The sequence below is a fragment of the Arachis ipaensis genome, chromosome B07 (assembly GCF_000816755.2).
Source record: "Arachis ipaensis cultivar K30076 chromosome B07, Araip1.1, whole genome shotgun sequence".
Lineage (NCBI taxonomy): Eukaryota > Viridiplantae > Streptophyta > Magnoliopsida > Fabales > Fabaceae > Arachis > Arachis ipaensis.
Window position 1 is genome coordinate 96,194,008 of NC_029791.2, and position 11,305 is coordinate 96,205,312.

At 33.8% G+C, this 11,305-nt stretch overlaps 2 protein-coding genes across 2 annotated transcripts; both read right to left on the reverse strand.

Annotated features, from left to right (window-relative positions):
- Window positions 716-4,663, reverse strand: LOC107607460 (MLO-like protein 9). The gene is made up of 15 exons (XM_016309414.2): window positions 4,112-4,663; window positions 3,962-4,019; window positions 3,553-3,845; window positions 3,132-3,248; window positions 2,989-3,046; window positions 2,801-2,889; window positions 2,641-2,715; window positions 2,463-2,551; window positions 2,073-2,122; window positions 1,946-1,986; window positions 1,696-1,869; window positions 1,550-1,585; window positions 1,400-1,467; window positions 1,197-1,257; window positions 716-1,115 (listed from the first exon to the last, which is right to left on the reverse strand). The coding sequence occupies exons 1-15, from the start codon at window positions 4,232-4,234 to the stop codon at window positions 852-854; spliced, it is 1,596 nt and encodes a 531-aa protein (XP_016164900.1). The 5' UTR covers window positions 4,235-4,663; the 3' UTR covers window positions 716-851.
- On the reverse strand, window positions 6,618-11,052 carry LOC107609605 (protein S-acyltransferase 21). The gene is made up of 10 exons (XM_016311615.2): window positions 10,809-11,052; window positions 10,279-10,392; window positions 10,032-10,152; window positions 9,500-9,687; window positions 9,315-9,383; window positions 9,065-9,136; window positions 8,809-8,937; window positions 8,399-8,479; window positions 8,123-8,329; window positions 6,618-7,810 (listed from the first exon to the last, which is right to left on the reverse strand). The coding sequence occupies exons 1-10, from the start codon at window positions 10,851-10,853 to the stop codon at window positions 6,875-6,877; spliced, it is 1,962 nt and encodes a 653-aa protein (XP_016167101.1). The 5' UTR covers window positions 10,854-11,052; the 3' UTR covers window positions 6,618-6,874.

Consider the following 11,305-nt stretch of genomic DNA (forward strand, 5'->3'; position numbering starts at 1 on the left):
GCTGGATATATTATATATATATATATTTTTCTAGATTTATTATTGATATGACAAAAATATTCTTTCTTTTAGGTAAATATTATTTAGTAGATTTAGGATATCCAACACCAGCTGGGTATATTGGTACATATAAATGTGAACGCTATCATCTTTTATATTTTAGAAATTAATCTGAATTTACAAATGGTAATGAAGTGTTTAATTATTATCACTCAAGTCTAAGGTGCACAATTGAAAGAATTTTTGGTGTGTGGAAGAATAGATTTACAATTTTGTGTCATATACCAAAGTTCAAAATGAAAACTCAAGTTTAAATAGTTAGAATAACAATGACTATTCATAATTTTTTTTGACGAAATTCTGAACCGGATTTTGAATTCATATGGTAGGAAAGATGAAAATATTATTATTGAAGATGAAGATGATAATCAAATTGGTGATAGCCTATCCTCAAATTTATCTATTACTTTTTCTTCAGAAATAAATATTGTTTGAAACTCTATTCGAGATCAAATTTTAGTGCACAGATCAAATCTTATCATGTAGATCAAATCTTAATACTTTTGCAATTAAATTAATGTTATATTTATATTTATATGTTGTAATGCACTTCCAAATAATATTTTATTAATTATAATTATTTTTAAATTAAAATATCAAAACATAAGTCATGTTAAAACAAACTCAATTTTAATTAAAATCAATTCTAGTATAATTAAATTGAACTCAACTCCAGTTTATAAAAGCTAAACCAAACACTGTGCTACAATTACAAATCCATTCGCTAGCTTGCTACATTCAACACTCAAACTACAAGGAGCAGAAAATAGTATGTACGCATTTATGTGTTGTCATGGTCCAGTTAGAAGGTCACGGTTGTCATAGGCGGGGATAGTGTTATCTACGCTCGACAATATGGTGGCTGACTGCCCGGCGTTTGGGGATCTAGTTGACATTTTGCTGGGTGAACCGTCCGGCGATTTTGACATAGTGGTGCCTCCCAAAGTGGCATGGCGTCCCCTGGATGCTATCTTCTTCAGAGCATTCTGGTGCCACTTCTTTAGAGCCTTCGATGTTTGTTCATCAAATATTGACTTCTTCATTGTTGATCCCATCTGAACAATTATCATCACAATCATAAATATTGTTCTTTGCTTTGTTTAATGAAAATCATTTGTAACCTTAAACCAACTTACCTGTGTAACAAGTGCATACAGTGGAAGAGTGACATAGCTGGTGATTATTTGAGCTCCTATCCTGCAAAATTCAATTTTTAAATTAGTATTATTCCCATTAATTATTGATGATGTGAAACAATAGAACAGAACATTTATGTTCAAATGTAATTGTTCTATGTATGTGAACAGGCATGGATAATCACTAGCAAGGAATGACTTACCCAAGTGCAACTCTACTAATCATAAGTATTTCATCTTCATAAAAGCAAGATGCCCAACCAAATTCATACTGCATCAGATCAACAAGGAAGAGAATTAATTTAAGGTTTCCAAAGTTAATTGTATTAACAACTCAGGAAGAGTTCAATTACCCATGTCCACCAGAAATATGTCAGCTCAAATGCATTCTGGACATGTAAACAAAGAGCACCAAGTTGCATAAGTAAAACTCTTCAAATATTCAATGTCTATAAAACAAATATAATTAAGCTTCATAAGATGAAATGGACAAAAATACCTGAAAGAGAACAAAATGGATGAGATAAAGAACTAACTCAGGCCACTCAAACCAAAAGTACTTGTCAGAGACTTGAACAAGAGGGATCCCCTGCACTACAGCATGCCTTTCTTTTATGTCAAGTGCCATTCGGGTTATAATTGCCTGAAGCTTTGTCCCAACAGCTAGAATAACCTTCAAGCAATTCAAGTATTAGTCCTTTTATTTTCTGTGAAAAAAAATTATTGGCAGTGAAAATATGCTTAATTACCATTAGTGGAAGAAAAGACACCCCAAAGGAAGCATGCCATCCTGAACCAAAGTTAAGAAATCAGGTTTCTACATGAATATGAGCATCAAATATATAAACCAATTGATAAATAGGTCAAGGGACAAACCATGAACATTTACAAGCAAGAAAAACACCACTGATGCCCAAAGTATTGGACTGCCAAAATCACAAAGATACCCACAAATATTAGAACAAATTACAAATTAGAAGAATCAAGAATAAACTATCCTCTTCAACACCCTAAGGTCGTATTTAGTAAGTGTCTTAGGATAGAAATATATAGAAAAGAAAATAGATCGAGAAACATACAAAATTATCTTGGTTTTGGAAAAGGATTTATTTGATATTTTATCTACCTAAAAATTGGAAACAATAGAAATAACCTCATTCATATATTTTCTATTCTGAAATATTTATCAAACACAGCATAAGTGATACGAAGCTAATGATTAGTATATAAAAGCGCAAAAAAATGTGGGTAAATTTGGAAAATTACCTGATTCCCACAACTACCTTAAAGTCGTCTTCTAATGACCTCTTAATATATTTTTGAAAATCAAACTTACTTCCAGGTGCTAAATGAACCTACAAAAATGAAGTTGGATATCCATTCAAGAAAATGATGAAAAACAGCACCAAAATGATGCTGATACTGCATTAGGAAAATCACTAACAGTAACAAATCCATGTCGCATGGTCAAATAGTCGGCCTTGCGAACAGATCTGAAAAACTGTCGAAAGAAGCATACCTGAAAAATTGATTAGTAACATATCACTGACTGTGAGTTGAAACTTGAAAAACAAGCATGAAAGACTGATATTGTAATCCCTTACAAAATAGAAGGAAACTGGAGTTTTAGTCCAAATACTGTTGTGATCCCTCACAAATGATGTCTCGTGAGTAAGTCTGAATCTTCTAGGATCTGAACAGTTATTATCATCACACACCAATCCAATTAAATTATTGGAGAAGAAAAAAATATAACTTAAAACAGAACTATATGGTATCATTGTTGTTTTACCATTCAAGGCTTCTTGATCCACAATATGGTCCTGTTCCCATGCCTTCCACCCACGAATCTTCCAGAAGAACAAAGAATGATGTTAGAATGTTATGTCATAAATATGTGGTCTATCTATCTATCATCTGATCTATAATAGCAACCTTTGCTCTTCCAAGAGTCATTGTTATGGCACTGTATACGACATGGAAGACAGCCAAGAAGAATATGAAAATGTGCAATTGATGCATTCCATGCACAGATATAAGAGGCTCCATCCCCTACACAAACAATCAACATTATCCATTTCCATAATCAACTTCTTAATATTCATTTGCAATAAGATTTAACTAATGCTCTCGTAATAAAGGTAATTACTTCGACAAAAATACTTATGTACACCAAAATATTTGTGTGTAACATGTTGTTTAATTATTTTTAATTTGTATTTTATATTTTAATATATATTTTATATTAGTGGCTGATTTTGATGACTAATTTTGATATATGCCTAATATGGTTGTTACTCTAGTATCCTCTTAAACCTTATGCATGTTAATAATAATAACAACAATGCATTGTTACCGGTTTACATCCTTCACTAGCTGCAGCCAGAAACCTACGTTCGTATGTCAAAAGCCTGCGATGGGGCGGTTCACCTTCAGCAGCAGCCTCTTTAGCACCACCCTTCTCTTCCACAACACCCGCACCCGCTGGAGTAGCTTGGTTGTGGCCGCCGCCGCCGCCTTCGCCTTCCTCCTTCGTGCTTCTAACACAAGGTAGCATGGTATTTGCATACTTCTCGGGAATACACCATTTGGAAATGTAGGTTTGTCCAAACGTTAATATTAACGAAATAAATCCCAAAACCATAAGCTCTGAAATGCATATATAAACATGTTCACTATTAATGGAGAATGTGCCAAAAAAACACACTAATCATAGATTAAAAGAAAAATAAAACGTGACGGGAAGGGACAAACAATGTTGTTACCGCCTTTAATCTTTGCGAGTGCTTGTAACAGAGCCATCTTCTTTTTACGTTCAAACATCTGAAACCAAGCAACAACACTAATTAATCATGACGAATAGTAATAAAATAAATACATGTGAGTAATTAAACAAATTACTAGGTTCTTCATACTTTTTCGAATTTATGTATAATTTTCTCGAGCACTATAGAAATGAGGACGATAGAGGCGCAGACGGCAGCGACAGCCCATGTAGGGGTGTGATCTAGCGCCCTTTCCTCTCCTCTTACCGCCATATTCAAAAAGCAAAGTGTTTGTGTTTGTTTTTATTGTTAGTATGTGATGAGTTTTTTTTTTAATGATTGAATTGAATTAGGTGAAGAACCATGGAGGAGTGGAGTAATTCTGATGAGGAGGAATAATAATAATAATAATAATAATAAGCGCCATGCGGCAATGATGAGAAAATGAAACAGAAGCAGGGGGAAGTGTTTTTTGTTTCCTATTTGTTGCATTCATAATTTGTAACCACTGCAAAATGAACGGAGAGGAACAACTGCCGCTTATACTACCAATTTCACCCATCGACCCTCCAAACTAATTTTGGCCTCTCAAATCCATTCATTCTTCTGTCTTAATACATATTAATTAGTCCCAACTCACATCAAATTATCAATTGCAGAAAAATGAAAAAAGAAAACCAAGTTATGCTGCTGCCTGGGGATCAAATCCGGGGCACCGGCGTGACGGCGGGAATACTTAACAATGCACTACAACAAATTGGCGTTTAGATGTCTACAACCAATTTTATTCAGATTTTATATGCATATATTTTAAATAATTATTCAATTACTTTAAAAAATTCAAGATATAGACAAATGGTTAATTACAAAATTATTTATTGATATGTTAATAATTCAACATCATAGAATCAAAATTAAAATTAAAATTAATTCACTAATCAAATTCACTAATCAAATATAATTTTAAAATCAATTCATGAAACAAAATAAAAAATTGCTTGTGAAAGTAGTAGTGAAACCACATACACACAATACACTACTACTACTTTGGCTATAATTTTTCTTTGATTTTGTGGCAAAATTAATCAGATGAATAAGGAAAAAAGAAACATACAATAGGACATAAGAGTTTAATTTTTTTCACATATATGAACTAACTTTTACTTCATTAAAAGGATCTTAAATAAAATCATATAAAAATATGAACCAGAGTTGGTAGAGTGAAGTTAATATATGGCAAAAATTCAAATAGCTGAAAGCGGTTAAATAATTTAATTGATTTGACCAAATATTTATCTAACGACTCCAAATGATCAACTTTACTATTGCACCTGAGTTTCCATCTTAATATATTTGAACGAAAGATATTACTCTTAGAAGTAGAGGCAACAATCACGCATTCGTAAGTGGAGCAAAACAACGTTAAGAAGAAGAAATAGATGGCAATATTAGATATCTAAATTACTTGAACAATTTTTAAATCCAGAGAAAAAGAGTAAGAGAGTAATAAAAAAAAAGAGTTGAATGGGATAATTAAATTTATTTTTTATTTTTTATTTTGTTTATTAACTTTATTTATTTTATTTTATATTTTTATATATATGCTTAAATTATATTATGTATTTTTTAAAATAAAAATAATTTTATTGACATTTATTACTTTGAATAATTTTATTAAAATTAAAAATTAAAAAAATAATAAAAATATTATAAGTTAATTAATTTTTATTTATATTTAATTTTTTAATTATTATTTTATATTAATTTTAATTTTTTTTAAAAACAGAATTAAGCAGACTAGTTCGTTGACCCAATAATCCGCGACAAAATGAGATGGACTAATATTTTAAATTCATTTTATCCCATTTTTAGAATAGATCTTGACGAGATGGACTATCCGCTTTGCCACGCCTATCCAAATCCGACTTCATATCGTCTCGTTATAATCGGTCTCATACTCCCGATCGAATAAGGATAAAATAAATATGTGCGGACACAATTGCCGTTCCTAATATGCTTGGGTAAATGGCCAATAAAAAGTTAAGATAGCGTCTAACCATGAATAACAAGAAGGACCGGAGGGGTGGAGGGGAATCAATTATTCCGCAAGTCTCTATAAGAATCAAATAAAAGAACTCATTTATAAATTTTTAAATTGTAAAAACTTAATTTTTAGGAATGCTCTCTCTAAATAGTGGCAAAAACATTTTCCTTATAACTGAGTGTCTGAGTATAAAAATAAACAAAAAAAAAATGTCCCTAAATTATATAATCATTCACACAAACATTCTCGATTTATACTATCAAGAAATATATTCTTAAAATACATAAAAAATATTCAAACTTAAAAAAATTCATCTTAGCAAACACGGCAGAAGTGGCAGGCAATGCTTATGTGGCTGTCTCCCGTATCATGTTAATGATTCCGTTATCGGAGATGACCTATTGACCTTCCTTTATATTTGAATACTTTTGGCATATTTTTAAATATTAAGGGCATTTTTATCGCTATCATAAATTAAATATATTTTTCTCAGTAAATAAATAATTCAGACATTTTAGATTATTTCCACGTGAGTATAATAATCAATAATTGGTTTCACATAAAACTTAGTGTTTACATTTGACATATCTACTTGTTTACAGATACGAAGTAGCAAGGGCAGAATCAAATATCAATGTTCAAATTAACATTTCAAATGCGATGCCAGTGGTCAATATGTTAGTACAGTGAAAGGTTATGATCCATTTTCCATTAGCCTGTACAGATGGAATGGCAAATGCATCAAACCACAACAGTGGCAACAAGGATCTTTAACGTGCAAGATAATATATGTTTTGGCTTGGGAATTCTATTCGAAATTAAAGACACTAAAGATAAGGAAAAAATTGCCGTCACAAATAGAACGTAGTCTATGAGAACTTGTTTTGCTGCGATTGTGATTGTGATTGTGATTGCGATTGCGAATAACCGGGAACAAACACAGGAAGCTGGCCACCTCTATGTGATCGACCTTGCTGAAATTCCCTCAATGCAGAATCTCTATCTTGAATACCAGCTGCTGAGCTGCTACTTCTTGTTCCCGTAGTTGCCTGTTCATTCACAACAGGACTGCCAAAAAATATAGAACGACCACTGTACAATAACTCTGTTCCGGAAACTTGAGAACTGCCATGAGCACCAGATGAGGACGAGACGAAGCGCCCAGCTTCTTGGTCCCAAAATACTGATGATCTTCTGTTCTCGGAAACAGCTATGTTGTTACCTCTCATTGGTAGGCGTCCATTGTTATCACGAACTGGATTTACATTCCCTTCGCTTTCTCTGGCTGATAAAGGAGACTGATTCCCTGATGGTTGCTGATACATTGGGTTGAAATGGTCTCTGCTCAAAGTTGGAATCTGCATTGGTGAAGGGGTTAAGTTGGAAACTTGAGGACTGCTAAAGTTACTCATACTGTGCTGACATGAATCTAAATCTTCTTTGCTTGCTTGACTTGGAGGATATGAGCCCTTGTAAGGTGATAACCTTGATGTGCCAGCTGCATCATATTTATTATGAAATCCTTGATTGCTAATTGGACTGCTTCTTCCACTCACATTGCTGCTGGATAAATTATCTGCATCATATGGATTAGACCGAGCATTAATTGGGCGAAGCACAGATGATGATGCTCGAGCTTTCGCAGCTGCCTTAGCTGCCTCATTGGAATCCAGTTTTGCAAGTTTCCATGCACTTATTCGCACAGCACGATGATTTGGTTTTTTCCCCTTGTCAGGTGGCTGTATTGCATCCGGATCAACTGTGGATGGCAGCCTTCCTGGCTCCAAATGTGGTATGATTTCATCCTGCTTATCCAAGACCAGACAGATAATCAACATTCAACAAAAGAAAATAACTTTTAGGAGGAAACAAAGCATGCAATATACAAAACATATCTTATTGGGTGTGCCTCTTTACAGCACACATCTCCTGTCTTAACTGTTATAGTCTAACAGTTCTTAATTACTTGCTAATCATGGAAATAGTCATACATAATCTCTCTACTCACTTCGTACTTTAAATCTTATTGTAAATATCTATATGTAATGTTCAAAAATAGGTGACTATGTCCATGATGTAATCATATGATTCAGGTTATAATACAAAGATAGCCATACCGGGTGATCCATGAATATTCTCGGAGGTGTACACCAAGCACCCTTGTATTGCAAACTCATTCCAACAGAACTTCTTCCACTTATTGCAGTGACAGCTGAACTGGTAGGAGATGATGGTAGACTATGCTGTTCACCAGCATCTACTGAAGGACCCGGAGGCTCACTTAGAGTTCTCATGGCAACAACATACTCATATGTTGTAATACCCTGTAAAAGGAAACGGCAGCTAAGAAATCATATCTATATGTCAGAAAGGGATGAAGTTCATGACTTTACCTTTCGTATCAGGATCATATGAAAAAAGAACAATTCTCCCAAAGGTAAAGTTGCCAGGAAAGAAACTGCTGTGCAGATGGCCTGTTAAAGGTTTGAAATTTAGTAAAACAATGGGCAATATATGCCTTTAATATTTTAGCAATTTACATCTTTTTGTAGTGAAAAAGTACAAGAAAGGTATTCTTTGTTAAAAAATTTCATGTTAGGGACAGTTAACTTAATCACTCAACTAGTTAAAGATGTTGACAACCAATGAGTGATTAAAGGGTACGCTGAACAATTTCCAGCAAAAAACCAAGTGGTGATAAATATTCAACGGACTTCCAAAGAACAGCAGAAGAAATTATTTGAGATAAACTAATATGCTACTATCTACTGTGAAATGGAGCACAAAACCAGGGTGAGCATACCACTATAATAGCAAATGGGACTCGAGAGAATCCAGCTCCAAGTTTTTCTGCTATTTGATTTTCTGTGTCCCGCTTATCAACAAAGCATCGGACAAGCACAGCAATCCCAACTCCACATTCAACTATAAGCTGTGGCACGTGTGAACACAGAGTAAAACAAAAATATAATCAGGAAGGTTTGCATTATGCAACACACAACAAAGTGTGGGTGGGCACCAAGAGCTTCATTTAGGATACCCTCTTTCAGTCAACTTACCCAAACTAGGCTTACTGCCATAAGGCACACGAAGGTGACATAATTCTTCCGTCCAACACAATTGTTCAACCACTGAACAAAACAACAAAAGAATATGATAATGAATCAGAAAGGGGTGCTAACAAGTGGAAAAGTGAGCTCATATATCATCAAAATTTTCTTAATACAACATACAGATATGACACTACAAGAATGAGTATCTAAATTACCCAGAAAATGACTTCAAGTAGCATTAAAATGGGAAAAGTACCCGACAATGGTGATCAAATCCATCAACACATTTGTCACAGCTTCTACAATGCTTACTGAACTTCCGAACCTGCAAAATAGTACTTCTAAAATGTAAAAACATCATAATTTTTGCACATTGAGGAAAGTGTTTATGAGATATACAATGAATAATATCAAATATGCTATTCCAGTAAGAATTCTTGCCTCAGCATTGCACAAAGTACAGAACAAAGCTTCCTCTTCTCCAGATTGTTGCTGTAGATTATTATCTTCATTACTGCGACAATCTTCTCTGACAAGGAAACTACAGAAGAAACATCCAATTTTGGAGCACCAACTTGAATTATGCTGACCAGACGTTCCTTCACCTTTTAATCCTGTCTTGCCAGTTTCTGTGATATATACCATGATACACTATAAGATTGTCTTATGTCTCAATATCAACAAATACCATTGCCAAATCAACTAAGAAAGTAAAAATCAAGACATCATATGACAGGAGGAGGCAATAAACATAATGACTGTGTAAATAGGAAAAGACTAAACCACCAGAAAGAGTGGCACCAAAATGGTACCAAAAGCATAGGAAAAAACATGCTGTAACCGCTTCATGGTTTTTGTATGACCCAGTAAACAGCCTAGTCAACACTATCACTACTGTATATTAATTTCAGTCCGTTAAGGATGAGAGTCATATCAAGTTATCAACAGACAACGGCAGCATTCCAAACCCAACCTGCCAATTCTTCATCGGCTTTTGATTGGTTCTTCGATGTCTTGTCAGAATCAAGCAGAACTCCCAAATCAGCAGGGTCAATGGCAGTGCATCGAACATAAAGAAGGAATACAGAGAGAGCCTGAAATTCAAAATATAGGTAGAAATCAATGAAGGAATATTGAATCTAAAAATTTAGTATGAATTTTGTACATAAAACCACAAGGAGGATAGAAAGAGCGCAGGAAAGAATCCGAATAATCCTTACCAGTGCGGAATAAACACCAAAGGCCACGTATTCATAAATATCCCTTCCGAGAAAAGGAGCAAAGAAGGCATAGAATGCGATGGATAACAGGAAAAAAACCGTTATAGCCACCACCTGTTTATAAATGTTGGAAGAAAAAAGTGTTATGAGAATACTATTTGTCAATCCCACTACTTTCCACAGATCCCGTCACAACTCACACACATTATCATACTCTTCAATTCATGTGAATGTTGAATGAGAGTATTACGATAACAGTAAATCCACAACTTAGAACGTAAGGGAAATTAGCGATAAATGCATCTTTCTTTTCCTACTTTTTTGGGGGGAAATCGGAAAAAATGGAAGTGATATTTGTACATGATGGTTTGTGTGGAGTTGAAAAAACAGTAACAGGGCAGCACAGAAAATGATGGGAAAAGAAAAACAATGATAGAGCAGAGGGGAGAAGCACGCATGAGATTCCACAGAAAAACAGAGATTAGGAGCAATCAATTAGGAAATGATTAAAAGAGTGAAAGTGTGAGTACCTGGAAAGTGTGAAAAGGAAGCTCCCAACCATGACGGCGAGCCATGACTGAGAGTGACCAAAGAAGAAATCGCTCTCTCTCTCTCTCTCTGGTGCGGTCTACGAAATGAGAAGTAGAAACAGCATCTATGCTATGGAATGTGGTGGAAAGTGGAGACCGATTTGCGAAAGAGAAAGAAGTTTGAACTTTGATTCTGCAGATTCTATGGCTAGGGTTCCTTAAGTCAAATTCGAACACTCTTCTTCAGTTAATTAGTAATAATTAACACTTTAACAGTAAGCAAGGCCACTCTCTCTTACTCTCCTCAATTAATTATTAATTTAACTATTTCTTTTTGGTGACTTATTAATTTAACTATAGTATTTTATTATAAAATATTTTTAATAACATTTAAAAAAAATATAAAAATTATATAATTTTAATTTTAAAAAATAATAATATATAAATTTTATACAACAATCTTTAATTCTTATGTTCAACCTATTTAAGAAATAATA

Bases quoted from the DNA above. Each gene is read 5' to 3' on its own strand.
- LOC107607460 (XM_016309414.2), bottom strand. From the start codon at position 4,234: ATGGCGGTAAGAGGAGAGGAAAGGGCGCTAGATCACACCCCTACATGG. The intron at 3,846-3,961 runs GTAACAACATTG...TATGCATTTCAG, and splicing joins ACTCGCAAAGATTAAAGGCG to AGCTTATGGTTTTGGGATTT. The intron at 2,890-2,988 runs GTAAAACAACAA...ATAACTGTTCAG, and splicing joins GGATCAAGAAGCCTTGAATG to ATCCTAGAAGATTCAGACTT.
- LOC107609605 (XM_016311615.2), bottom strand. From the start codon at position 10,853: ATGGCTCGCCGTCATGGTTGGGAGCTTCCTTTTCACACTTTCCAG. The intron at 10,153-10,278 runs GTAAGGATTATT...TTTGAATTTCAG, and splicing joins TTGGTGTTTATTCCGCACTG to GCTCTCTCTGTATTCCTTCT. The intron at 9,137-9,314 runs GTACTTTTCCCA...TGTTTTGTTCAG, and splicing joins GATTTGATCACCATTGTCGG to TGGTTGAACAATTGTGTTGG.